The sequence below is a fragment of the Falco punctatus genome (genome assembly GCF_963210335.1).
Source record: "Falco punctatus genome assembly, chromosome: 1".
In the NCBI taxonomy this organism is placed as follows: Eukaryota; Metazoa; Chordata; class Aves; order Falconiformes; family Falconidae; genus Falco; species Falco punctatus.
In genome coordinates, this window is record NC_137580.1 from 22,923,382 (window position 1) to 22,950,657 (window position 27,276).

A 27,276-nucleotide genomic window follows, 5' to 3' on the forward strand; every position below is an offset into this window, starting at 1 on the left:
ATTTCTTGAGCATTTTATTCCATAACCTATTGTATAAAACTTCAACATACAAAAAAACCCCCAAACCCAGAAGTGAACTAAAGCAAGATCTCATAATACATTTTTTCCAGAAAGCTTTATGTAAAGGCTCAGAAGCAGTAAACATTCAGCCTACTTAAAAATGGGATTCACAGCAGTCTTTATACTTGCAGCCTGCAGAATTATGAATCACATGGACCAGGTTTTGACGGTTTCTTAGAAATTATTTAGTTGCTATAAGCCGTGGTGTTCGTGAGATTTATTTTCGGTTGTGTTTTGTGGTTTTTTTTTTTTAAAAAACTAGTTCACTTCCAATATCACAATCCGTCTTGGTTAGTTATCTTCAGTGAAGCGAATATGTTTACTTGTTTGCTGTGTCTTTTCAAGTCTCATTCTTTCAGCTTTAGCGATTAACTGCAAACAGGAAAAATATTGTAGAAAAGATTAGAGGAAAATTATATTGCTACAATTTTATCTTACAATAATGAACATACTATTCACTGATTTACCAAACTTCATAAGAAGCGGCTTACCTTTGAACAGCTGAGCTAACCCATACATTTGAGAAAAAAAAAATAGTTAAAAGCAGCCCCGCTATAATTTATTTCAGCATTGCCTCTGAACCATCAAAAATAGTAAGGCACTCTTCAGCCTCTGGGCAGTGCAGCACCTTTCATTTCATCCCTTCTTCCTCCCAACATGGTTGAAGACAACAAAATTACAATTTCAAAAAAATCCCAAAACACAGTCTTCCACAGCAGGTTAAAAAAACCCCTACCCTTCTATTAGATTTGCATTGTTACTGATGTAAGAAAAACAAGGTCAGCCCATAACAAAACCACTGTATGAATATTACGTCATTTTCTACACTCACGTTAGCAAAGAAACAAAACCACTGAAATCCAGATGGGGACTATCCCTCAGGACAGGAAAACAGCACAATACATATCACAACAGTGCTGAGAATTAATCTCAAGAAATAACGGTGCAGTTTGGAGGAACACTGATGCTAGGAATCCCTGATTCAAAACCCTGTCTGACCAGGGATTTGTTTCCAGTTGCATTTTAGGGAAATTGCCTAAATTTCTAGGGTACCTGGGTTAGCTGCTCCCAGTACAGAGGTAGGAGAAACACTCTTGTGGAACATAACTAACCTGGAAATTTTCAATTTCTGTGGACTGTGTCTTCAGGCAGAAAACAAAACACTGAGAATAACATTGAAAGCATACTTGTTTTTAAAGCTCCATAATAGTAGGACATTCACAGATTCAACCACAGCACTGCAACAAATCATACTAATACCCAAAGCAAAGGTACAAGCTTTGTTACCGCACTGCCCCACCAAGATTCCTCATGAGCTCATGAGGTAACTGTTAAATGAGTAAGATTTAAAACAAACAAACGAAAGAACCCAAAACAAAACACCCAAAAAAACCCAAAATGCAAGTAACAAGGCAGGCTTTTTAATCTGAACAAAAAGTGAGAAAGCAGGAAACTCCTGTTAATCTAGGCACATCTGTAACATCAGTATAAATCCACATTAATTTATCTGATGGAGACTACTAAAACTTATTAGCTGGTGCTTAAGTAAAGGGGCACTTGCTCACCAGAAAGTCCAGTAAAGAATTTGCTAAGACGTAAAAAGAGTCCCACATAAATAAAATTATTTGCTATTTATCCATATGGCTAGCCACAGCTATGTCCTGTACACATTGCATCTTGTACACAGCAGGGAAGCCCAAGGAATCCTGCTGCACTGATTAATGCCATCAGGAATTACGCTCTGCACTGATGTTGTGTGGATGTATTGTTTGCTGTGCTGCAATGTAAGTACACTGCCAGCTTTACCTGTAGGTCCCCCTGCACCCCCCAGCATTTAAGTTGACTGCAATCCTTCATGTGTTCTCAACAGCATCAGGCCGTAAGTTCTGGTAAATTACTTTCTCAACCATTCTCCAGAAGTAAAACTGATCTAAATATGTAAGAGTTACATTTACTCTCTGGTATCTGAAAAAGGGATTTAAAATGTTGAACTCTAAAAAGAAGCAGAGTATGGTGGCTCATTCCTTTAACATAAGGGATGGACAATCACAAACACTGCAAGGAAAGCTCTAATATATGAACTGCCTGGTTCATACCAGTGAATGTTTCTATACCAGCACATCAGAATTTGCAACAGGCCTCATGGATTCCCATTTTCAGCTACTGAATCCATTATCAGCACCTTTTTTTAAGCACCACTATGCATGTCTCCAAACAGGTACCCAGCCCCTCCTTTGTCAGCCACTTCAGAGAATCAGGGAAAGGGGCTTATTTGTGCTCTCCCCACCGGCACACAGACAGGGAACTGGTCAGCCCTGCAAGGACACAGGCCCCGAGCCCCAGGCATAATCAGGAGAGAATAGTGTGGGCTGTGCCCAGGCATTCCCACTACCCTCCTTTCCCTTACATTTTGCAAATTATTTTACCCTTCACAAATACCCTATTCTCACTTGCTCACCAAATGCCTCTCACTTCTCACCCCCACCCCCTTAAACTTCCTCCTTTCCTTCTGTGTAAGGGGGTGTATAAGGTGTAAACTAGGTTCAGCAGCACCTCCCCCAGAAGACAAGTACCCAAATGGAAAGCTTGCAGGCACCCAGGCCTTCACTTTGTGAACAGCAGACTTTAATCAGTCTGGAGACTTTAAGGCTACAAACTGAGGAATTGCTTTAGGTCTCCATAAACTGGCACTACCCTGAAGAAACATTTCTGGCAGGAAGGTTTTTAATCTGTATCACTGCATCGCTGAAGTTTTTTTTATCACACAGTTGAAAAACAGATTAAAGAGAACATGGATTTGGAAGGGGGGGACCACACACTTGACAATGAACGACCAGCCATGGGGAAACTGCCAGACACTGACACCTTTTTAACTCCAAAGGATGGCTAGGCATTAGCCACAAATTCTGGGGAACTTGGCATATATAGTGGTTTTGGGCCATTTAGTTTATTATAAGTACTATGCCAGAGAAAGTAAAATCTCTACCACTTTTTTTTTTTTTTTTTGGGGGGGGGGAGGGCGCGGGGGAAGGCATTAGCCAGAAACCCTCTGCTGAAGTTACCATTAACCCTTACTCTGGTGTGCCACAGGACCCACTGTAGGACAGCCAAGTAAGCCTATACTTTTTAGAACACAAGGAAAAGCGGAATCTCAACTTGCTTAGGTTACAATCAAAAGCATCTCTGTGCTCTGTTACTGTATCGTGCCTGTAATGGGATGCATCCATGCAACAATATGTTAAGTATTACTATAAATACTCACATTGACATCAATGCAGCTACAAGAGCTTACATGAATGTAACTTTCAAGCCTACATTTAAACACTAACGGGAAAAGTGTAAGATGCTGTCTTTACTATAAATATAAACCACCTAATAGGCAAATGCTCATCTTCAAAAAGAGATCTTGTAAGGGATTTAAAAACCTTTAACAGAAGAGATCTTTACAAGAAAGATACACTAATAGCATATTCAACCGCACATGTTTAATTAGAAATCATTATATCACTTTCCTCTTTCCTTTTAATGTGACCTTCAAATGAAGTCCACTTGTGAGTACTTTGGAATAAATTTCAAATAGAAGATTAAAATTAATATTAATGAACAGAAGAAGAAACTTTTTCTCATTATTAGTCTATAGTTCTGGAATGCAGGCTAGTAAAAAAGTAATAAAAGGGTTAAACAGCAAGGCATTCTTTTCTTGACGTTTTGCTTAACAACGTTAGCATTTAAATAGTATTCCCTAAGCTTTGAAGTTAACACCTCCAGAGTTGCAAGGTGATGGGTAAGGGGGAGGAGCAGGAGTTTGCACCCTTGAGCTGCTATTGTTAGGCAGAAGTGAGAGGGTTTATATTTGCAAGCCTATATGAGGTATATTACTGGACAATTTACACCAGTTTGGTCAACAAATACCATTCTTCAAAAGATGAAGAACAGACACTTGAGAGCAGGACACCTACAGTCCAAACTGGCCTCAAAGGTGTCACTGGCACCTTCTGTTAAAAAAAGTAAAATACATTAAAAAAACTGAAAAAAACCTGGCAGCGCTCTGTAAAAGGCTCTACAGCTGTACAGTTTTCACATTCCCTTACTGCTTATATTAAAGAATAACAGCTAAAGCCAATGCCATTTTTGTGCTTTTAAGAAAATTAAATCAGTCATTTGGGGAATTTTTTTTTGCACAGAACTAGATTCATTTGTCTATGTGACCGCTGAAAGAACATTTAGACAAACAAGACTATACATGAAAATATGCCTTGTGCAAGACAAGTTTTGAGCTGTACAATTACTGTTCCTTTAGGTCCATGTAATATTTGTCAATTATACACGGAACAACTAGGAAATGTTCGCTGCAGTGATGCACGCAATAGCATCTAGGAAACAGTAAGTCTCCAAAGTCACCAGCAAATAACTAAGGTCAGATGATTTTGAAGTTTTGCAAGCAACAGCATAAAGATTCAGGCTAAAGCCAACTCAGAAGCCTTATCTGCAATGTTTGTGAAGTAAATCTAGCAATAAAATGTCTGTGAAATACTCTTTGGCTCCTCTCTGTCAAGTAAAGGATCTGCCTGACTTAATCAAGAACGCCTCACGCCTGGAAGGATCTTCTGGGGCAGGCATGGAGACTACAGCCTGCAAGTTCATTGCAACACTCTTGTCTACACTGTGGCCTGAGAGGCTTCCCAAGGCTGGAAGGAAACTGCACTAGATGTGAGCCAGTTTTGGTCTGGAAGCTGCTCAGCTACAGATGCTCACCGCAGCTATCAGATTTTTCTGGATCAGAACACAGACACACTAGTGCATAGACTCTTGACTAAACTAGGAACACAGCAGTGCTCACCATAGCATGGAACTATGTGTTTGTGTAAATTGTGAGAAAGAGAGATTAACTCTGAAGACAACCATTTTCTCTATCATACTAGAGAATTAAGACCGCAGCACTAGACTTTTACTACACTACAGCAAATGAAAATACTTAATTTTTAAGGAGCTCATCAAGACAGAATTTTAAAGGAAATCCAGCTTACAAATTAACTTCATGCCTTTAGTCGTGGACAACTTCCTCTGATTGTCTCCATAAAGACAAGCCTTGCATTTGGCAACAGGACCAGGACAGCCAGACGTTATTTTGTGGCTGTAAAACCCTCCTGCAAAGTCAGTAGAAAGTGATTTAACTGGATTAAATAAGGACCCAAACACTAAAGTATCAAAGAAATGCAGACCTACCCAGAAACAGAGTTGTATTTTCAACCATGGCTGTAAAGGGAAAAAAAAAAAGTGACTTGCAGTTTACCTTCTCAGTACCCCGTTTCTTTTCTCGAGGCTGGTTAAGTTTAGCTTGTCTGTCCACTAAAATCTTCTGCCAGTAACGTTGTTCATGATCACCTTGAAAAATGAAGTAACATTACAGTTCATGAATAAAAGTATTAAATGCAAGTGGATGCAGTGTTTTCAGCTATGAGAAGGAATCTTTACACAGGTGAAAATACTTTTTAGGTTTCCCTAACAGGTATTTCCATCAGTCTTAAATTTCCCAGTCAGAGAAGTCACACAGCATTGCAACATCTGACCAACACCCACCAAAGTGAATAAAGAAAGGAAAAACTTAAAATCAGCTTAAAGCTGATGCCAAGGTCTCTGTCCTGTACGAGTTGGACAGGACCTGAATTGAGGTCCTGTGCATTTTATTACCTCTTCAGTTACAAACCGTGGCTATCCAGTACTAAATTTTCCTGAGCAAGGAGTTTCACAAACTTAACAAGAAGAACTGAGGAAATACGCAAACATCGCTCCCTACACGTAATTAGCAGGAGCTCAGTTTCAGCTAAAGTTTCACCATAGTACTTGGAGGTCCTTTGATTTACTATGTACTCAACCTCTTCTTTATTTTAAACAAATCAAACATAAAAAAAAAATAATTGCTGTAAGAATGACTGTGATTGTTTTGTTTCATCAAAACCATTGTTAGAAGCAAACTCTGGGAACTTCATGGGCAGTTGGGAATATTTAAACGTGGAGGGCAATATGAGAGGAAATAAATTTGCAGGTTTTCTCAGAAGCTGTTTTGCAGTAAGAAGCAGTTTGCCACCGTTTCTTCTAGTCTGTGCTATAACTATCATGACGGGAATTATGTGATGTAATGTACAGTCTCATGGGAAATCTTCAGTTACAGGAAAGTTTCCAAGTGATCTTGGAAAAGATTCCCACAGAAGTTATGGAATAATTCTAAGAACCGATTTTGAACACATTTTAACAGAATTATTTATTCATTCAGCCACAGTAACACCTACTAAACATTATCACAGATGCTTACTATATTGTCAGATGAAAATCCGAGGACATTTAGTCAAAGTCAAGTCCTAAAAAGTAAAATATTACTGGGAAAGCTCTAGTCCCTGCAGCAGGGAGCATTAAAGGTTCTTTCTCTCTCACCTTTGCCACCAAGAGAAGCTGAAATCCTTACCTTACCGTGAGTCACTCCTGCGTTCTTTAGAAGCCTTTCCATTCTCATTTCAATGAACCAGTTAGAGAAAAAAATAATCTTAAAACTATGAATGGAATGCTCCTACAATGTAGTACTTACTCCTAATCTACTACTACACTCTTCTATATGAGGATACAAAATGAGAGAAAAATACACACTACACACAGAGCACACAGCTGTAAAATGGCATATTTCAAGTTGCTTCTGGATCTCTGGAACACAGAACACTCTGGAGACATATCTATCTCCAAATGACATTAGCAGCATTCAGTGAGTCTCAAACTTTAATTAACTTTCAGATTATCATGAAGGTTAATTCTTCCGTTATTCTCTTCCTTCTGCAATCCTTAATTGACATTTACAGGGGTTAACATTCCTGCATGCATGGTATGGGGCCCTATGTCAGGATCTGTGCAGGAGTGTGTTAAAATATTTAAATCCACAGATGAAGAGAATCTCACCTAGATCATTTTACCTGTTCTTTCACACATTTAGGATTTTTAGTGTATGTCTAGAATGTAAAAGTTTTATGAATACAGTAACAAAGTTTGAGAGACTTCCCTTCTCCCTGCTTCTTCAGCCCCTCACTTCCATAAAGAGGTTTCTCTAAACTTGGAAGACTAGTCCAATCTAATGCAAGATATGAATGTAGAACACAGTAATTTCAGAAAAAAAAAACCCCAACGAAACAAACAACCCAAAAAACAACCCACACATTAGGATGCTGTTCCAACACCAGTCAGTAAAAATTTTCGTGTAAATACAATCTTAAAAAGGTATACTTTGGCATAAGTTACTCAATTTCCTGAAAAAAAAGGAAGATTATTTAGAAGGCAAGTGCTAAAACCTCTGTAAGTGTACCCATGCTGTTAGATCCTTGCCCTGTTATTTCACATATAAGTTCAGTATTTTCAAGAAAATCTTAATTTAAAGTTCTTTGGTATCATCAGAATGTTGTATTCATAAAGCTGAAATGTGAATTAAATTCTACAGTTCATTGCCACTAAAAGCAACATTAAAAAGTTAATCTCAAAACAACACAACTAAGCTGATAAAAAAGCAAAATATTTTGCGCAGAACAGTGGCATAAACCCCCATTTTGCTACTTTGTAAGAATAATAAATAATAAATAATAAATAATTTTGGTGTTTGTAAAATAAGCAAAATAAGCAAAACAACAAAATAAGACTACTCACGGGAAAAAAAATAAAAGCAGTCTTTTCTGCAACCAAGACATCTAAACATACTCCTAAAGCTACCTTGGGACAGAATCCATCTCACAGCACTTAAAGTCTTCTCTCATATTAGCATTAAAAAAAGAAGTCTTACCAGTAAGAACTTCGAATTTCCAGTTGTTTTTGATCTGTATTTCTTTGTATGATCTCATGACAATCTGGGCATCTTCAGGAGTGTTGAAACGGACATGACATTCTGTGTCTCCCTCCAGCATGTCAACATAAGCAACGTCAGCCAGCACTGCCAAAGCATCCTATCAAAGCATGTGAGATAACACAGACCATAAACAGACTTTAAAAAATAGAATATCAGGAGAGTGACTTTTTGACCATTCAATTTGTAGGTGACTGATATTTTCAAAAAAATGAAACAAAAGGTAGTAAATGAACTTTTACATTTAATCAATGAATCTCTTGTGAAATACTTTTGAATATATCTTCCTGAGAAGGTTATAACTGAATTCTGATTTATGACTCTACAACATCTGTTTATCTTTCATCCTGCTCTCCACGAACAATTCAAAGCAGTAAATCCTGAAGATGCTATTTTTTTTACGTAAGAATAACTTTACTAATGGAGCACCAGTAATTACCCATTTATTTAAATACTGTATCTGCATGTACTTTTTTTTTTTAGAATTATTTGTGTACTATAACACTGATATATGCCAGTCCAACAGAAAAGTAATTTCATTCTATGCACAAAATATATAAAAGCAAGCTCATTCATTGCAGATTATTTGAAATGAGTAGTAGTAAACCAACCCTTCCTATCTTTATGAAATGACCTCTGCCTGAAAATTTTCACTGACAGCTGAAGGAGGAAGAGTCACACATTCTCTTTCAGATGAAGTACTTCACTTGTAATACCTGCTGTTAGGGAAATTAACTACCACCACACATTCCTAGTCAATTTTTTTCACAGCAGGCAGCTCAAAAGGAAGATGCCTCTATTCAAGAATTGCACGTTGGTTTTAACCCTCCACTACCAAGGACAGCCTTAAAACAAAACAAAAATTAAGTGCCAATACTGTTAAGATCATTTGAGAGCCAACCAAAGCTGTTTTTCACTCTTAATTCTGGTACCCCAAAGTCATGCTTACATGGAAACAGCAACGACCCAAACAGTGTACTGGAATTGGCAAATGTTACAATCTCTGACAAGCACCTTAAAAGCAAAATAAAAAAAGCAATGAAGAAATCAACACATCAAAATTATAATAAAAGTGGTCTGTAAAGACCTTTTCAGTGTGCAGAAGTAATTAAGCCTGCCACAGAATCAGAAATCAATTCTGGAAGTTTATTAAGAGAAAAATCCTAGATGCATTGCCTTGTGGCAGTGTCTGCTGTAACTGTGACAGTCCAGAACACAGAAGAAACAAGATTTTGTCAAAGAGTTGCACCTTCCATAAAAGCAACTAGTATGGCCAGAAAAATCCAGTAAGCATTGAGAATAGTTTGCAGCTTCCACTGCTGACCCAAAAAAGAACTGCTGCACTACAACAATTATTGCTTCTTCCAACTACAGTTGTATTCTGCAATTGCATGTCTCTCTAAAAATGCTGCTTTATTTGTATGGTAACACTTTGTAAACTATTTTGCTTATCTACTTATTATGGGAACCAAAGACATGATCAATAATGACAAAGGCCAACCTAACCTTTCATAAAGTGTGTCTTCCCTGAAACACTTCCCTAAAACTAAACCAAAAGCATAACTAGGAATACCTGGATTTTCAACTGTTGTGGGAACAGTAAGCTTACCCCCCAAGCACAATATGTTGTGACACAGACTTAACACTGTAAGATAGATGTACGCTACAGTCAATTGGGCCCTCAAACTTTAACAGTGACAACTACTACATTCTCTCAGTGTCTCCAGCACTCAGACAACTGACTACAAATATACCCAGGCAGATAAGACTGATTAAATTGAAACCCTATCATCAGTTTGTTTTCAGTGAGAGAGACGGTCTCTCATCTTGCTTAGATTCATGCACACACTAAACTTCACAGACTTGCAAGGAGCCAGTGACTTCAAATGCACTACATTATAAATAAATACAGTTTGCCAAGTCCTCTCAGAACTCACATTTTGAACTAAACCCTCACTGTCCTAAGTAATCTGAATATTTATTCCAACATGAGTTTAAGTTGTTAGAACTCCAGTTGTTATTCACCCAACTGGTGAATATCTGGAAAAAGCTAATTATTTCCTTTAGAAAGCTTAATATTTTCATTTCAAAAGGATGCACATTAAAACTGCTATTTTCCTTAAAAGAGAATATTTTAACACGTGTTACTTTCATATCAAGACAAGAAAGCAAACCTATCTGAAACACTTTTTTTAAAAATTGAGAAAAAAGAGCACTTGCCATAGAGGAGGAAAAAAAAATGAGTGAATGAATTATTGGACAAGATCTACTGCTGTCACTCTCGCTGAAATGGAGTTTCTGTAATTGTAATTTTTTTACTAAAAAACAAGACATTTTTTCTCATGCAGAGAGCATTTTCTTGCCCTCAAATTCCTCTTAAGGGTAAAAACTCCAATATACTTCTACAGATTCCTTTACCTGGATTGTGCCAGAATGACTGGCGCAATGACAAATACAGAGCACTACACCCCACTTTGTCTTCAACTTCTCTTTTTAAACTGGAAAGAACTACTCACCCTCTAGAGCATTATTTTCATTATAAACTTGACATTGCTCAAAGCACTCTAAAGGCTGATTTTTGCTTTGAAACACCCTCTTTACCCTATTTTGCCGTTGTAAAATCTGCCATTAACAGGCACTAGAGAAGAATCTGGACACAGCTAGTGCTCAAACAAATTAAAAAAAAAAACAAAAGAAAATCTGTAAGACTTGTTTAAATGGTATTCCATATTCAAACATTTGGGGGGCACTGCAAGAGGAAAGGCTAACAGCTACCCTGAGGTTACAAAGGCATTACCTTGATCTGCTTCCTGCCCGGCAGGGGCTCAGCGCTAACGATCTTCACAATTACTCCGCTGACGAACTGAGGCCCCATTGTGTTAGCCTTGGCTGGAGGGGCAGAATCTCCACTGCTGGCTGTTCCATTTAAAAACAGGTGAAAAATAAGAAAGTTTTTTACATGCATTAGTTTGATAAACGAAAGGTGCTATGAAAGCACATAAGCAACATGATGTACACATGAAACGAACCAAGGGGCATCAAATATTGTTCGGCGGTTTTGGTTTTGTTTTTTTATCTAGGGTCATGACTTTAAAAGGCAAAGTCAATGTAAGTGGTGGTGGGTGGTGGTGGGGGGAAGCAAACAGCTCCAAGTAAGGAATCTTAAAGAAGTTTTCACAGCCTACAGGATCATCTTATAACAATATTTTATATTCTATTGACTACAGTTAATAGTTGAACCGTCAGTTCTAAACCGATTAAAAAATCAGCAGACCGGTACTGAAATGTCAGTTTTGAAGTTAGTGAAGTAAAGAGGATCCAGAGCAAAAAACTAACTCTGAAAAATGCAGAAATTTAACTAAGAGCGCATATTTACAAAGCTACTTTTAACCATAAAGCCCGTAAAAAAATAGCTTGCAATTGGGTTTGAATGACTTAAATTATTTTTCAAATCACTGCAGGTATAGTTAAGACTAAGCAAATCATGTCCAAATTACATCATCAAAAAAGCTCATTCCTGACCACTCTCTCTGAATCTTTTATAACTACAATTCTCTTAAAAGCTGCTTGAACTTAAAAAGTGCTACTGGAATAGGCTGAAATGACTTGTTTAGTCTTTACTTACAAAATTCCTTAGTCCCCATCTATCTAAATGAAGGCGGGGTTGCTTTCAATAGTATTTTGCATTCAGAGAAAGGACCAGCATTATGAAAAATAAAACCATTTTGCAGTGTTTCTGGAGGACCAGAGTCTAAAAATCACATGTTTGCGTACTAGAATCATGAATGAAAAACGCAAAAAACATCACAAACAGGATTACATTTGTTATTTTGAGACTGAGACTTTTTCTGTGCACAAGATTCTGTTTCCATCTCTCCCACAGGCTCAGGTTTGATTTGAGACATTGTTTTCTTTAAGGAGGCCATACTGGCTTTTTGAAGGGCCAAATATTCTTGCTTCAAATCCATCCACTCGGTCCTATAAGCAGCAACACAGGCACAGGATGTCAGTTGTAAACAAGAAAACAGTGTTTAGAAAGTCAATGATAACTTAAGACAAAACAGTTTACAAATAGCTTAAGCTGAACTTGGTGAGCAGTGTCTTACCATCTTCCTGCACTTACACCAAATAAAGCCTTGCCACTACCTGCATTTTTATTATTTAGCTTTAGCTTTTCATATTCTAGGCAAGTTCTAACAAGATCAAGCTATTATGTGAATAAAGTGACTCCCAAATTCGGTTTATGTATTCAGAGGGCATACAGAACAGCTTGGCAAACTGTGTTTTCTGCTAAAACTACACAGAGAATAGGTACTAAATTAAGAGTTAATTCAGAGACAGTGAACTCTTCATTCACTGAATTAGTTCAGTGAACCCACTCCTGCAACTATTTTAAGAATCAGTCAGTTATTTTCTAGCGAAATCATTGATGGAAAATCAACAACTGGTTAAACTTGCCAAAAACCTACCGAGACAAGAACATTCCTTACTATTCAAATGCATTTTGGTTAAAAAATACCACCACATGGAAGCAATTTATATATTTACATACATTTAACATGGAGATGTTTCTGCAAACAGCTAGAGCTTTGCTCCAAAGAAACACAATGCCTATAGTGCCACTGTGAGAATGACTCATTGTTACCCTAATCTGTGCTATCAAACAAGCTGATAGAGGATTTTTAAAGAGGAGGATATCTTGTGGTAATGGTTTTAGCTGTTAACATTGACAACTGTATACTTCAAAAAAGCATCCAGACTCACCCAGGATCATACATTCTCAACAGAGCAAAGACATTAAAATAACAAAAGACCCACGTAATGATTCTTCGAGATAAAAAGGCAACACCATTCCATAGGAAGGTATGGTATAAATACAAGCTCAAGGAGGTACTTGTTAACTTGAGTCGAAGGAAGAGGAGACCATGTGGAATGAGAGTCAGGCAAGTATTTGCAATGTCTTATGCTTCTTTAAAACTTTTTTTTTTTTTTGTTTCCCCTGCCCTTTAGTACAGCTAACTAAAATTTAATTTAACTATTTGATGCAGCAGTCTCAAAATCTCGGCAGAAGGGGACAATCTTCGTTGATAACTACCGCTTTTTGTGGACCCCTTTTACTTTAACATGGAGGTGCTTTCTGTGATTTAAAAAAAGTAAGTGCTTCCATGTTTTAGTAGAGGTGAATCTTGATCGCAATACTGAAGTACCATCCAGGATTTTACTTCGGTTGCAGCTAGATTTTTACATCCAGAAAAGAAGTATTTTGCCCATAAGCTGATGGAAGGCATGCTTCTCCAACAAGATCCAACAAGTTTTGCCGAACAAGATGAATTTTTTCAGTGGCCTGCATGTTCTAAATTTGAAGTAATTTTTTTCAATTTTGAAGGACTCCCTTCGCTTTAACATGGAGGTACCTGCTGCCTAAAAAAGTAAGTGCTTCCATGTTTCAGTGGCGGTGGATCCTGATTTTTTTTGAACACAATTACTAGGAACTGCTACAGTTCAAAGAAGCCTACTTACAGTATTACACCTGTGTTATCATAATTTTGTATATGCCTTGTTTTTGATTTCTGGTTTTGTGTATTTTGTTACCATTTGTCTCCCCTTAAGGACCTCCACAACTTAAATGTGGATGTACTTGCTTTGTTCCTCAATAGTAAGTGCTTCCATGTTTTGGTGATGGTGGATCCTTTTTTATCAACTTAACACTTTGTAATCAATACATTTATCAAAAAAAAAAAATGAAACAAGATGTATTTGCACCGCACACGTGGCCTCCACAAGTTAAAACGTACACAGTTGCATCACTGAGCACAAGATTGCAAAGAAACGGCAAGGACCCCCTCTACTTTAACATGGAGGTACTTGCTGGATGACTAAAAAAGTAAGTGCTTCCATGTTTTAGTTGTGGTGACTCCTAAGACCCCAACAGAGACGTGAATATTTCAACTTTGCACTTTTGTTTCCTGTTACTTCAAAGAAACCAGGTGTGATTTACAGTTACTGGTACTTGATTAACCTTCAGCTACAGGCTAATACTGTTGCTAACATGCAACTCTGTTGCTCAAAACCTGGAATTGCACTTTAGCAATGGTGATGGACTGTAAGACAAAACAATGATTTAAAGAGTCTTGATTTAAATTTTTGAAAATTTGAAACATTTTGAAACCATTGTATATGACTAATAAACTCAAGATTTTTTGACCTGGGGGGAGAAGTTTGCTGTAACTGAATTCATATAACTGCACTCTTAACACACTCGACACAAACACATTAAAATAAAGCAGTAAGACTAAAAATGTTCCAAATGCCTAAGTTTTGCAGAAAAGACATAGTTGACTAGCTTGCAAAAAATAAAGGACAAATGGGCAAAATTGTACTGCAAGACTCTTGCAGCCTAAAAGCCAAGCAAGCAAGCTGAGCCCACCCAGCCTGCCTAATCTGTGGATCAATCAAATGGAACAAGCTGGGATTGTTAGTGGGACAGTAAAAATTCATTACTGAAAAATAAGCTAGCCCACCCACCTACCCCAATACTTGAGAAACTGCTTGCAGTTTGCTCAAACTGGACGGTCAAATGCTCTCCTATATATACAAATACAACACTTCCCCCACGCATTAGCCACCCCATAAGCTAGTCAGTTATGTTACATAACCTACTTGGAGAGTACTCTGAGTGGAATGACTTCTTCACCCATTTTGTGTCTTTCTTTGTGTTTTTTCTTGTGTTTCCTTTTAGATTTTGAAAGGGATGTGTCTTTTTTATCTTTGTCATCTTCTGCAGAAACATCTACATTAAAAAAAGTCCAAAAGTAAAATAAATGTTAAGGATCTAATATTGATAAAGATATATGGGGTAACATATAAAATACAGCCTGAAAGTAAATATTGCTATGCCATATCAAGAAAAAAATGCTGCCTATTTCTAGGTCGTTTGCTCAACTACCTTGATTTTTTTGAACCCGAATGTGATTTAAACGCAGCTTTTAATCCCATCAATTAGCTTTTTTTTCCTTATATAAGAAACTGGGAATCAAGTTGTCCAGATTTCTATACTGTCACCATTTGCCTAGCCTGACCATGTAATCCATACTTTGCTTAAGTGAGGCTCTTTTTTCAGAGTTAAAAAGTTTCTGCACTATTCTCCATGTAACTTACCTCCTTGGAATGACTCATTCCCAGGTTTAAATTTAACTGCAGGGAACACCACATATTCCTTAACTGACCTTGTTGTGCCTCCACCTTATCAACCATTTTTCACTTGCTGACCCAAGCAGAACAAAGTTTTCAGACTTTCAAAGACAGAAATTTGAATCTTTCACCAGTGCTTTACAGTGTAATAAACCTACTGGCAGCCAAAAAGGGCAGTTCACTAATGCATCTGTATCACACAGATTGCACTTTTTACATATTTTTGCAACCCTCTTTCTTTGTTACCTTCTAGCATATCAAGGTTCCTACTTATTTAACTTGGGTTGCTACAAATACAATTTTAATTGCAAATAATGTGATTTTTTTAACCCAAGCTTTTCTCCTTATTTAGACTTCTCCCTCATTACTAAGCCTACCATTTGTCATCTGTAAGGGATATGTGTGCCATTTAATTCATGCATATAAATAATACTAAAAAGATGCAAGAAACCTTACCGTTGGAATCTTTCGGGGCTTCTGATTCTTCTTTTACAGGACCTACTTCATCCTTCTGAACAGTCGTCTTGACTTTTGGAGTTGATGTCTCACCATCTCCAGAGCTGGTTCTTTTTCTCTTCCCTGGCCTGCTTTCCCAAGGTACCTCTGAGCTTTCTGTTCTGTCCCATTTTCTTTTCTCTCTCTTTGAGGGCTGCCTGTGAGTCTCAGTTCCTTCCATTTCTGAACACTCTGATGAAGTCCTATGTCTTTTAGACTTGGGTACTTGCTCTGTTGAAGTATTAGTGTTTGATTCCTTTGTCTCTACAGCTGCCTGTGCGCTGCTCTCTTTCTTGACTTTGGATTTCTTTTTTTTCTTCTTTTTCTTCTCTTCTGCATTAAAAATTACAATATTTAAAACTGCCAATGATTAAAAAGTAGATAAACTTACCTAAGTAAACAATCACAGTATCACGTGTCACGATAATCTGGGATTTTAAACGAAATGCCTGTCTCTGCCATCTCTAACTACAGAAGAGATGCAATACATTGTCCCAAAGTTCTTCCTAGGCATTTTAAGCAGAGGAGGAAAAAAACGCCATAGATAAGACTCTTGGTCTCACAAAGTGACCTCTGGGTCACAAGGGCAGCTTGACTACAGGATTCCTTAAGTACTTTACTCTCAAACTAAAAAGAAATGAGCTAGACTTTGCTTGTCCTTAACAAATGCAGATTTTGTTATGTCATCCCTTATTTCTCTTTGAGAAGAGATATCTTCCTCATTACAGGCAAACAACAAAGACAAGAAAATAAAAAAAAGACTGCCAATTTGTATTCTGAGAATAAAAGGAGATACTCTCCCAATGAACTATGTAATGAACAACTATTTCCCTACTAAAGAACATTAACTTAACCAATCTGAAAAAACCAAACTATTTTCAATACTATCTGCTTGCTTCAAAGTTGCAACAGGCAGGATGCAGTATGAAGCAATACAGAGCATCTTAAGTGGGGTTAGGTTAAAACATGGTTCAAAAAGCAGGCTGCTTCTTAGTAACTATTAAACCAAAAAAATCATAGTTACTGATGCAACAAAGAATGATAGTGAGGAATGCAACATATGATTCTTCATCATTATCCTTAAGAAGAAACTGGGAAGATGTCTGGGAAATCAGAAACAAGGAAAAATATTTCAGTGATTAAAGTTGTAAAATTCTGTGATGCTTTGTGAGTTATAGTAGATCGTATTTATTGGAAACATGCTTAACTGTGAATCTGAGATTATTTTCTCAGAAATACCCTCCAGGGTTTTTTGAGTAATTATGAATCATGTAAAGTCGAATTGTAAATATGCTGTGAAAAGTTAATTCTGCTATAGACTGCTCTGCTCACATAGCAAGAGTTGCAAAGAGGAAGAAAAGCAGAACTCCACCATTTTCGTACTTCTCTCACAGCAAGTTTCAGCTGAGAACACTGCAAGGTTTGCTCTGAAACACTGATCACTGTCAGCTAATCACAAACCCATCTGAACACAGCACTACCGTTTTAAATATAATTTTGCTCTTGCCTGTATATTTCCCTTCAATACTAAGTATTTTTAGAACAATCTATCAGATTTGACTTTTGCTAATACTAAATGCTTAGATAATGATTTATTGTGCAGTCTGAAAGCTGTTCTGCCAGCCTAACAATGACTAATGGTGGCAGATGAAAAGAAATTAAGGTACTTTATCAAGCAGGAAAACAAAAAGGCAGAAGTTTACTGTATTTTAGGTTTACACACTTTCATTCTTAAGCCTACACTGGCCAATCAGCAATGTGCCTTTTTACAGAGTTTTTAAGAAACATGAAATAAGACTGCATTAACACAGCAGTTCAAAATTCTCTCTTCAGAAGCTGAGGCACAAAACGTAACTTCATCACACTTACCTACTACACTGCTGTTACTTGTGTTCAGGGCAGGAACAGGCTTATTCTTTACTGTTTTGGGGAAAATCCCCGGTTTTCGTGGTGCTTCTTCTGGTGGATTATTCAAAAACTTAAAAAAAAAAAAAGAAGTAGCAATTTCAAGTCCCCACACCACTACTAAATAAAGCACATTTTCTTTTTTTGAAGAATTTCCATCAAAGTTCAGATCAACAGTCCTACATTCACTGAAGAAAGACGTAGTCCCTCCTCAGGACTCGAGAGGCATAAATTGTTCTTTCAGTGGTGTGGGTTTTGTGGGTTTGTTGAGGTTTACTTTTTAAATGATTCACATTATTAGTGTGATATCTTTAAACATGTTAACATCATGATACAGACGTTTTCTGACTTTCAAATCACATTTAAATACAGAAAATTAGGTAAGATCATGCCTGTCTGATGAAATTTAATAGCCATTGTACTGTTGCGCACACACACACAGATCTCTCTTTCTGCAGAGGATGCCAAAAGTGGCTGACAAACTATTCCAAAAAATACCCACGATGCTTCTACTAAGTCTACTAAGGTTACTAACAGAATTACATTTTAAAGAACTGTGGAATTGATTGGAGGTCTGGGGGTAGTAAACAGGAAAATAAATCCTGCTAAGTTAAGTTTTTAAATTATGATATTTTAAGAATTCAGTAGATGAACTAGTAAAGATAACACCACAACACAAAGTGACAATCACGAAGAATGTTAACAGACCAGAGGCACCATTACTCACCTCAATAGCTTTCTCTGCTTGCTCTTTAGTTTCAAATTCAACAAAAGCAAATCCCTTTGGATCACCACTAGTTTTATACCGGGGTATACTGACATAAACTACATTACCACACTTTCCAAATACCCGCTCAATCCAACTGTGATTGACATTTTTGGGAAGCAGCTCCTAAAAACAAGAAAAAAAAGAAAGAAATGTCATTTTCTCAATACTATGTTACTATTGTATTGGATAGTTTGCTCTATCACCCAATTAAAAAGCTGTCACAACAAAATGCATGCAAGTTTGGGGCGACAATGCTGAGAAACCTTATTTCAGCAAGCATTCCTGTTGAGAGGTCATAGTATTCAGTTAGCTAACTAATTAATCCAACATAGAAATCTTTCACCTACTCCGTAGTGAAACAAAGCTTACCAACAGTTGGACTGCTTCTGCTCCCCCCCACTGCTACATACCAGTCCTTTAACATAACATTTCTGTAATTGCAGTTTAAAGAGCAGACAACTCATACACTGGTCTTCAAAAACAAAAAACCCCACCCTTTTTGGTAGCAGCAAGGTAAGAGGTTGCTACATATTCTCTAAATAAGATCTCTATGAATTCAGTAACCTACAAAAACACACCAGTTATCTATTTTGGTCTTACAGAATAACTTAATATTAAAAACCATTTAGCTATGTACTTTAGCTACGAATAGACTATGTGGCGCATTAAATTTAGAATATCTTTTCCAAAAATTATACAGAACACCTCAAATATTTTGTCTAAGCAGTCCCTTTAATTATGTTGGGGAAATACTATGCCTGGCACATTTTACTTTAAAAAAACCCCAAACTAATAACCTTTCCTGGGCTTTTGTTAAAGAATATAATGATCGGAGTAATCCAGCTTCTCTTTACTTGAATGGGCTGGCATTTTGGTCAGGATTATTATGTATCCTCATCACAGAAAGCTTAGTGCCTGTTTGAAATTACTAATTCAGCTGCTAAACAGCTACAGGTATATACCTAAATTGACATTAGTCATGAAAAACTTTCTTTACAGACAATGGGAATTCCACATTGGCTTCAATTCTATTAAAAAAAAAAAGCAACGAATTTTAAATAAGTGACAGTTCAACCATCAGATCTCTTTCCATGCTACCACTTAAGTGGCTTAACAATATGATAATAACTGTTTGACACATTTGAAATGTCATGTTGAGATGGGAAGTTTTTCCAGCAGCAGAGCTATTTTCATTTCAATTAATGAATCATTTCATTATCAAGGTAGCGACAGGACAGTGTGCTATTGGGAAGATTCTTTTTTTTTTTTTAAAGCCTCAAATAAGACTAGCTCATTTAGGTAAATTCTGCCTTTAAAAGGATGATGTTTGTGTGTTACAAAACCAAAGGCACTTGCAGTAACAGCATTAGTTAACAGATCGTACTTTCTAAAGTATCCCTGATGATCTTGCAAACTCTGCCAGATCTTGTTTGATAAAACTAATATTATTATTATAAAGCTTTGACTACATTAATGTAATTTGTAAATATTTTTTGGTACCAGTGCTGGTCCTCTAATGGCATTAACTAGAAAAGCCCAGTGAAAAGCAGTAATAGCTAAATGAAAGTGTGTTTTTTCTTACAGCATGTGAAGCAGCTCTTTGCTCAGCGTTTACTTATTTAAACTGGTACAAGACATCAGCGTACCAAAATAATCCCTTTCCTGCATGGCCACTGCCAGCACTCACCTGCCTTTACTTAATTTATTTTCCTTACGTACACTGCACAAACAACAGCAACCAGCCACCTGCCCACTTTCTCCCTGTGTTAAGAAGAATACTGATGCACAAGTACACTTCCGATAAAAAAAAATATTTACTGTACATTAACCCCACTCCATGGGCCTTAGCATTACAAGTTCAGTAGACCTATAATGCATTTCCCTCCTTCGCACTGTCGCCCCCTTTCGGTTAAAAAAAAAAAAGACAATAAAATTCTATTCGCTTTTATAATTTATGTAAAAGTTTCTTGCAGATGTTCTCAAAGAAAATCTACCTTCTAATTCTGGTAAAACTATGTGGCCGCTTTATATTGGTTTTATTGCTTTTAATAAGAGTAAATAACACTATGCAATTAGATTGTCAGACAACGCAGAGCAGGTTTTGCACTCTTAAGGAATTAAAAGCAACAAAGTTATTTCCATAGTTAGAAGTAAGGCACTCTGCCAGACACGAGGTGTATACAAGTAAAACCTTACCACATAGACTGTACGACTATCCACATCCTTTGGTTGCTCACCCAGTGGCTGGCGTCTTCTGATCCTAGTTCCTTCTAAATCCAACTGCAAGTAATAAGAAATAAACAAGCATTTTCCGTAAGTTATCACCTACTTCGGTACCCTTGTCATTATTACTCCAGCATCAGAACTACAAAAGTAAAATATTAAATACCTCTACAACAGATGAACTTTTAACTGCTCGAGCTATCAATTTTCCATCGGTAGTCAATTTTTTCATTTTATTGAAAGAAACAAGAAGCGATATGTCAACATCTAGGGATTAAAAAAAAAAAGTGCAAATGATGAAATCATGGTACTCTAGAAAGCATTAGTTATGTGTTCTAATCGAACATTAACACTCTGCTAGTATTTTTGTGAGACAATCTGCAAGTCATAAGTGCAGTATGCAACTATGCTGCCAAGGATTTACAGAAAACTTTTGCTGTAAAAATTAAAGCTCCAAGGAAACCTACATTTAGTTGTCTTTTGTGCTAACCCTTATCAAAGGAATTTTGTTCTTTTACCTCCCCACTGATAACTATTGTCTTTGCAAAGAAAGGAAGAAAACCCCCTTTCTGATGTAGTTTTACAATACAAAACCAATTTGCATTGAAAACATGCCTCTCCAAGTACCCAATAAGTGTTTAACCCAGTCTTCCCAACACAAAAGAGTCCCTGGTTGCACTTCAGTTGCCATGAGTCATGCTGCTTGACAGAAGACTATGCAGTATTAGTTTTAATAAAAAAAGTTACAAGACATCCGAGCTCTAGTATCTTCAGAAAACGTAGGGTAAATCTTATCCCTCTGAAGGCTGTGTTTTTAAACTTGGCTTGAAGTTCAATATAATTGAGGACTATAACAAGCAATTAGAAGGTACACTTTTCACACAATGCAACTGAACTAATGATTTATACTTCAAATAAATATAGAATCCTTAAGAAAACAAAAATAAGTACACACTTTTGGAAATTGCTATTTTTTTTTTCTGATGGAAAATGGCCACCTCTTTTTACAGACATACCATACTAGAGGTATGTCTAGAGTTCATCCAGCATAACACAGTTAACTGAACAATTATATGGACAGACTGCGTTTACCACACATGTACTTTTTTTTAAAAGCAAAAGCATACTAGTCACTGCAGCTCACGTGTAAATTAAATTTCTCCAGAAACTGGCAGTTTCAGAACCAAGCTCAATTTCCTACTCTGAAGTCAGATCAACAATGTCAAAAATTGTCTAAAGGAAAGAGACCCACAGTAGCCCTACATGCAAATACACCATTTCTCACACACCAAAGTTGTGCAGAAAACACAAAACCCCAGTATCTTTAACCACAAATCCAAGTGATGTTTTAATTTCTGCATATATGTAACCTACAAGTAAAGTACTGTACCTCCAAAGGCAAAATGACCCGTTTGTTTGCTTACTCTTAAAATTATACAGTTCAAAAGAGAAAATTGTGTCTCCCTGTCATTTCTACTCTGATAGATGCCTGAAACTTATGGTTCATAGTAAAAGAAAGGAAAAGAGAAACACGAAATACAATTTCTAAAAACTGGTACCAAGCTCTGCTTGCTGAGGTGCTAATCCTAATGCTGGCTTGCAGCATGAAATTACTGTCTTCCCCAGGAGTGGACATGCACTTCAAAACAACTTGTAACTGCCACCAGCAACACAGTGAAGAAGAAAGCAAAACTTTCTATCTATTGAAATATACTGAATATAAACTTACAGCCATCTCTGGACTTTTCTATTTGTTCTCGGAGAAATCTGTCTTTATGGAGATTAACATCACCAAACCAGAAATCCACTTGTTTTGCTATATCTGCAAGCACCTGTTTAACCCTCGACCTCTTCTTTTTTTCTCTCTCCTTTTTCTGTTCAGTGCTTTCTTCTTCCATGGCTTTGTCTCTTGCAGTTTCAGTCTCCATTCCTGTCATTCTGTCAACTGAAAGTTGAATACAACCTTTGAGAAAAATAAAAATATTATTTCAAGGAGTAAACGTTCTTGTTTTATTTTTTATTAATTACTTCACGCATCCCCTGTGAGACTACATGCCATTCATTATTTTAGCATATTGTAGCATAGAAAATGTAGAAAAAAGCATACAGATCATGAGGAACATTAGGTCACACAATAACTGCAGTGAAGACTAAGCTGGAATTCATGCCTCATGGAACATAGTAGTGCCCTTTAGCCACAGAGATTCACTGGAGGTAAGGTGGTACCAAACCGCAGGCTTTTCTTTTAAAATTTGTACAATCGTGTTAATTCAGAATGCCTAATGAACAGTCTGCCCTCCGCATTAGACTTCTAATATCAGCTTTCAAACTTCAGCAGCAGTCATAGGATTCATAGTTCCAATTGCTTTTGCAAGTTATCAGACAAGCAGTGCTATTAAAAAAATAATAATATATATATATACACACACCCCTAAGTGAATTCTTTAAGGCACTTGTGCAGGTCACAAATTGTGTTTTAGTAATACATAGCTTGCTTTTCTGTTAACAGGGAAGTTATTTGCTAAAGAGAGCCTACAAAAAACTAAATCTAAAAAGCATACAATTTCCTTCCTCATCAACACATTGTCTCAGACTTGAAAAAAAGTCAGAAAATTTGTTCCCCACCCCCCGTATCTGTACAAACCATTAGAAAGAAAACACAAAAAACCCAGAGAACTATACACTTCAGAAATTATCCTTTTCTACAGAAGGCAAAGCGGGGTGGGGGGGAAAGGTGGATTATATAGACGAATTCTGTAAAGGCTGGCCAAAGAACCATGCTCAGCAAGCATATATCCTAAATCCAATGGCTGCAAACAGGTTACACTGACACACATACAGCAGCTGAAGAGCTTGTCGCAAATATTTATGGTAAAATCTCTAAATGAGAAGCAGATATTAATCCTTGTAAAGACATAGCTGACATACATAGCAGGTCTGATAATAGTAAGGTTTGTTTTTAAAATTGTCTTTGTTATGTCAAAAATGCAAACCACTATTAATTGCCAAGGCCCTACCAAAGCACAGTAATTAAAAAAATCTTCCAATCCTGCCTTTTAACATGTTCTAGCACAGTCTTACTCACAAGTCCCTGTAGCAATCAGTATGTGCTACCCTTAAAGAGATTTTTTTCCTTTCTTTGATTAGGGTTCTTCCATCAGCTGTCACTGATTTTAATGGCAAACCCAAGTTGTTAGTACCTCAGAATCAGGACCCTAGAATTTAGGGACTAACTCAACAGAAGTGACTTAAATGTACAGGTTTACCTTGAAAAATATAAAACCTTTTCAACGCATCAATTCGTCTTTATTTGTACACATTTCCGTTCAGTGTAGCCAGTCAGTCCTCCTTGAAAACTGCCAGTCACCACAATACCTCATTTTACATGAGCAAAACAAAGCAATACTGCCAAAAGCAGACAGCTTCTCAAAAATGAAATTAACACAAAAATTAAAGTAATTAATGTAGCAATCATCATATGAAAGACTTCTCAGCTCTCTGCCAAGGTAACATCGAAAGAATTGCGAGTACAGTCATGAGAGAGGAAGCCCACCTCTACAAGAGGATGACAAAAATGGAAATGGTCTTCAAATTATTGTGCAAATCAGGCTTTCTTAGCCGGGTATCAGTTTCTCTCCCTGCTGTGAGCTGACCACTCAAGACAGCCAAAGGTCAACAACTACCTTGAAAAGATAAGCCAGGTAAAACTCGCAACTGCAGCAGAAGTTCAAGCTCCATTCAAGCCCTTCAGCAGGGTACTGATATCAATAATCAGCAGAACAATATGCTACTTAGCTGAGGGTTATAGTGAGTTGCACCACTAAAAGTAAAGGATCATTATGAGATACTTTTAGTGGCTGAACAGCATTAAATGACCACACTGACATATAATAGCTGTGGGTTATGTACAGTAAAGCTGTATTTTAAGCAGCCATCTCAGTGTTGCACACGTTTTGAGCCACTTAGCCTTGAAGCTTCCTTCCCAGGAGAAAGGTTCTCATTCAAGCTTAAGAAAAACAGTTGCAAGCTGTATTCTGGGCTTCCCCCCCACCTCTCACTTTGTGTTACTTGCTTTAAAGATGAAGTGTTGGGAACATTACTTTGAAGGAGCTTGGAAATAGTCAGAGAAACTGTCAGCTATGAATCTATCATTAGAATCTGTACACAATCTTACATTTAGTACTGAAATGCTCATTCCTGAGACAACACTAAATTAAAACTCAAGATTTAAGAAAATACTGTTTTTAAGTAACCATGTCAATAACTCATAGTGTTTGCTTTTTCAGTTGGTTTTTTCTTAATTTGTAATCACTCTTGCAAATCTCAACTCATCAATGAAAGCTGCAATGCCAAGGCATAAGACAGTCTGTATTTTTGAATTGTCAGCTCTTACACTGCCAGCCTCGCAACTGCAAGCACCATTCTGATAAACAACTAAAATCAGAAGAAAGCAAAACCTGGGTCAAAACCACTCTCTTAAAGCAAAACAGCTGCCATGTCTTAGCTTTCCTCAAATGAAGTAAAATCACAGTGCCTCTATGTGAAACCAGGAAAAAGGGGGACAATTAAGCAGGGGGAGGGAACCCTAAGAAAGCAAAGATAATTTAAATTAAATAATGCAGGTTCACGCAAATCTACAGTATCTATACTCTTTAAAAGGTAAACTTTAACACATTGTACACAGCCAAGTTCCCAAACCAACTTCTACTGTTAAAAAGATCTAGAAAAACATAACCCAATTTAACTGTAAGCTAGGGTCTGGAAGAAACAGGGTTCCAGCTATAAAATAACCTTTATTCTTTGATATTAAGCATTGGTGCAAATGCTTGCTTGCTTGCTTTGGACTTTTTAAATAGCAAAATGGGGCAATGTATGGGAGAAAGAATCATTAAAAATACTTTTTACACTATGAAAATTATTCCATACGGTCAATGGCAACATATCCTCTCCTAGACATTTACTCCAAAATGAAGGCAAGTATTTAGCAAACCTGAAACTACTTTCAAAGACACATTCTGTACTCCACCTTGGGTATTCTTACTCTAATATTTACACAGGCAAAGCTGCAGAAGTTTAAGTTCCTATCTTGCCTTGTAACTTCACTCTGTGGAAAGCAAGCATAGAAAATACAGAAGTTAATACATGGGGACCAGCACAATTTTCTCAACCTAAAAGCAGAGAACCTCCTGCATTTTACCCATTTTAATCAACGAAACCAATACATTTTAAATCTACATTTAAGGCATTCAAGAGATGCCATGAAACTTGCGTGCTCACAAACAGAAAAGATTTTGCTTCCACTTGACAGTGATGAGTATTAAGGCTGTTTCCAGACATAGGACTGACACAGTGAGGCCTGCCTGCCGTGGTTACCCTTTCCTGTTTTATTTAATCACAGAAAGTGATTTTTTTAATAAAATGTAAGCTTGCAGTACCAGACTATGATTAGATGGATTCAGCTATATGAACCAATGGTTCGCTGACACCAAAGAGCAGCCCAGCTCTCTCATCTTAGTTGCTGCACAGTCTTCCTATAGCAATATCTCATTTTCTGGTAAACCAGTTCAACTCTGACCTGAGAAGTTGCCATTTTCTGGTCCTTTCCTGCTGGATGAATGAGGTAAACCAACTCAATAAGGAGCTGAATAAGCAGCAGAGGTGATGAAGGAAGCAGCAGGAATATGCACTTGGGAGCAGGATGGGAGGGGTACAAAAGCAAGACATTCTGCTGCCTATTAGCAGCTGCACTCAGACTGTCCCAGAAGCACTGCACAACTGTGGGAGAACATCTTTACACTTCGAAGGGGAAACGCAGAATGTGAAACAGATTTTTTCTAACCTCGACTTAACCTTTGCCAGCCCAACAACTAGCCAAATGTCTGTTCCCCAGAAGGCTGCCCACCATACATTTTGCCAGCCGCACCAGTACTGACCACTGCAGGTTTCAGTACTGCCGCTGCCATTGCTTATGGACCTTGCATACAGAAAATAACAAAATAAGCACACATCGGCTAGCCCAAAGCCAGCCCCTCCCCACGTCTCCCCTCAGCACGGGACCCTCCCCTCCCCACACGAGGCGGCAGGTCATGCGCCGTGCGAAGGCAGCCCAGCCAGCACCGCCGCCTTTGCTTCACCTGAGGCAGTCACCACAGAGCCCCCGGGAGGCGCCGAGGGACAGGGGCGGTTGGAAAGCCTGAGGGAGGCGCCACACGCACCGGGAGAAGCGGGCACCGGGAGGGAGGGAGGGAGGGAGGGAGGGAGGGATGCCCAGGAGACGGGCACAGGGGGGCGCTGAGGGCCGCCGCAGGTGACGAGGCACGAGTGGCGCTCCCCGTCGGGCACCCGCAAGGGAACGACGCTGCCCTGACCGCACCGTTCCCGCCCTCCGCCTGATGGGCGCGACCCGCCGCCCCAGCACGCGCAGCCCCCTCAGCCCAACGGCCGCCGCGGCGCATGCGCCCGGGTGTGGGGGGGGGTGTGTGTGTGTGTGTGTGTCTGTCTGTGCCTGTGTGTGTGGCGGGGGGGTCCGCAGCGCCCCCTGCCTGCGCCGCCGCCGCCGCACACGCCTGCCCCCCACCTCGTCCCACTGACCTGCCGCCGCGCCCGGAGGGACTCACCAAGCGACGTCACCGCAGGGACACCGGGCCCAGCCGTCCGCGCCCGCCTCTCGCAGCGGGGCCCTGCCCCCGCCCCCTCCCGCCGCCGCCGTCGTCGTCGTCGTCACTCGCGGCGCGACACGCGGCCCCTGGAGCGATCGCGG

The 27,276-nt window shown here is 38.3% G+C and overlaps 1 protein-coding gene across 5 annotated transcripts; it reads right to left on the minus strand.

Moving 5' to 3' along the window:
- Positions 1–27,275, minus strand: LARP7 (La ribonucleoprotein 7, transcriptional regulator). Of its 5 annotated transcripts, XR_013925728.1 has the most exons (14): positions 27,134–27,261; positions 22,246–22,479; positions 20,683–20,783; positions 20,490–20,573; positions 18,252–18,416; positions 17,489–17,597; positions 15,581–15,952; positions 14,594–14,723; positions 11,754–11,911; positions 10,731–10,849; positions 7,874–8,033; positions 5,354–5,445; positions 5,088–5,207; positions 1–432 (listed from the first exon to the last, which is right to left on the minus strand). XR_013925728.1 is itself a non-coding variant. In XM_080373674.1 (13 exons), the coding sequence occupies exons 2-13, from the start codon at positions 22,451–22,453 to the stop codon at positions 352–354; spliced, it is 1,779 nt and encodes a 592-aa protein (XP_080229800.1). In that variant the 5' UTR covers positions 22,454–22,461; positions 27,134–27,275; the 3' UTR covers positions 1–351. The 5 variants fall into 5 exon arrangements, 4 of the variants coding, with proteins under 4 accessions (XP_080229800.1, XP_080229798.1, XP_080229799.1 ...); XM_080373674.1 differs by lacking the exon at positions 5,088–5,207 and having other exon boundaries at positions 22,246–22,461; positions 27,134–27,275; XM_080373672.1 differs by lacking the exon at positions 5,088–5,207.
- Between the last annotated feature and the right edge of the window lies 1 nt (position 27,276).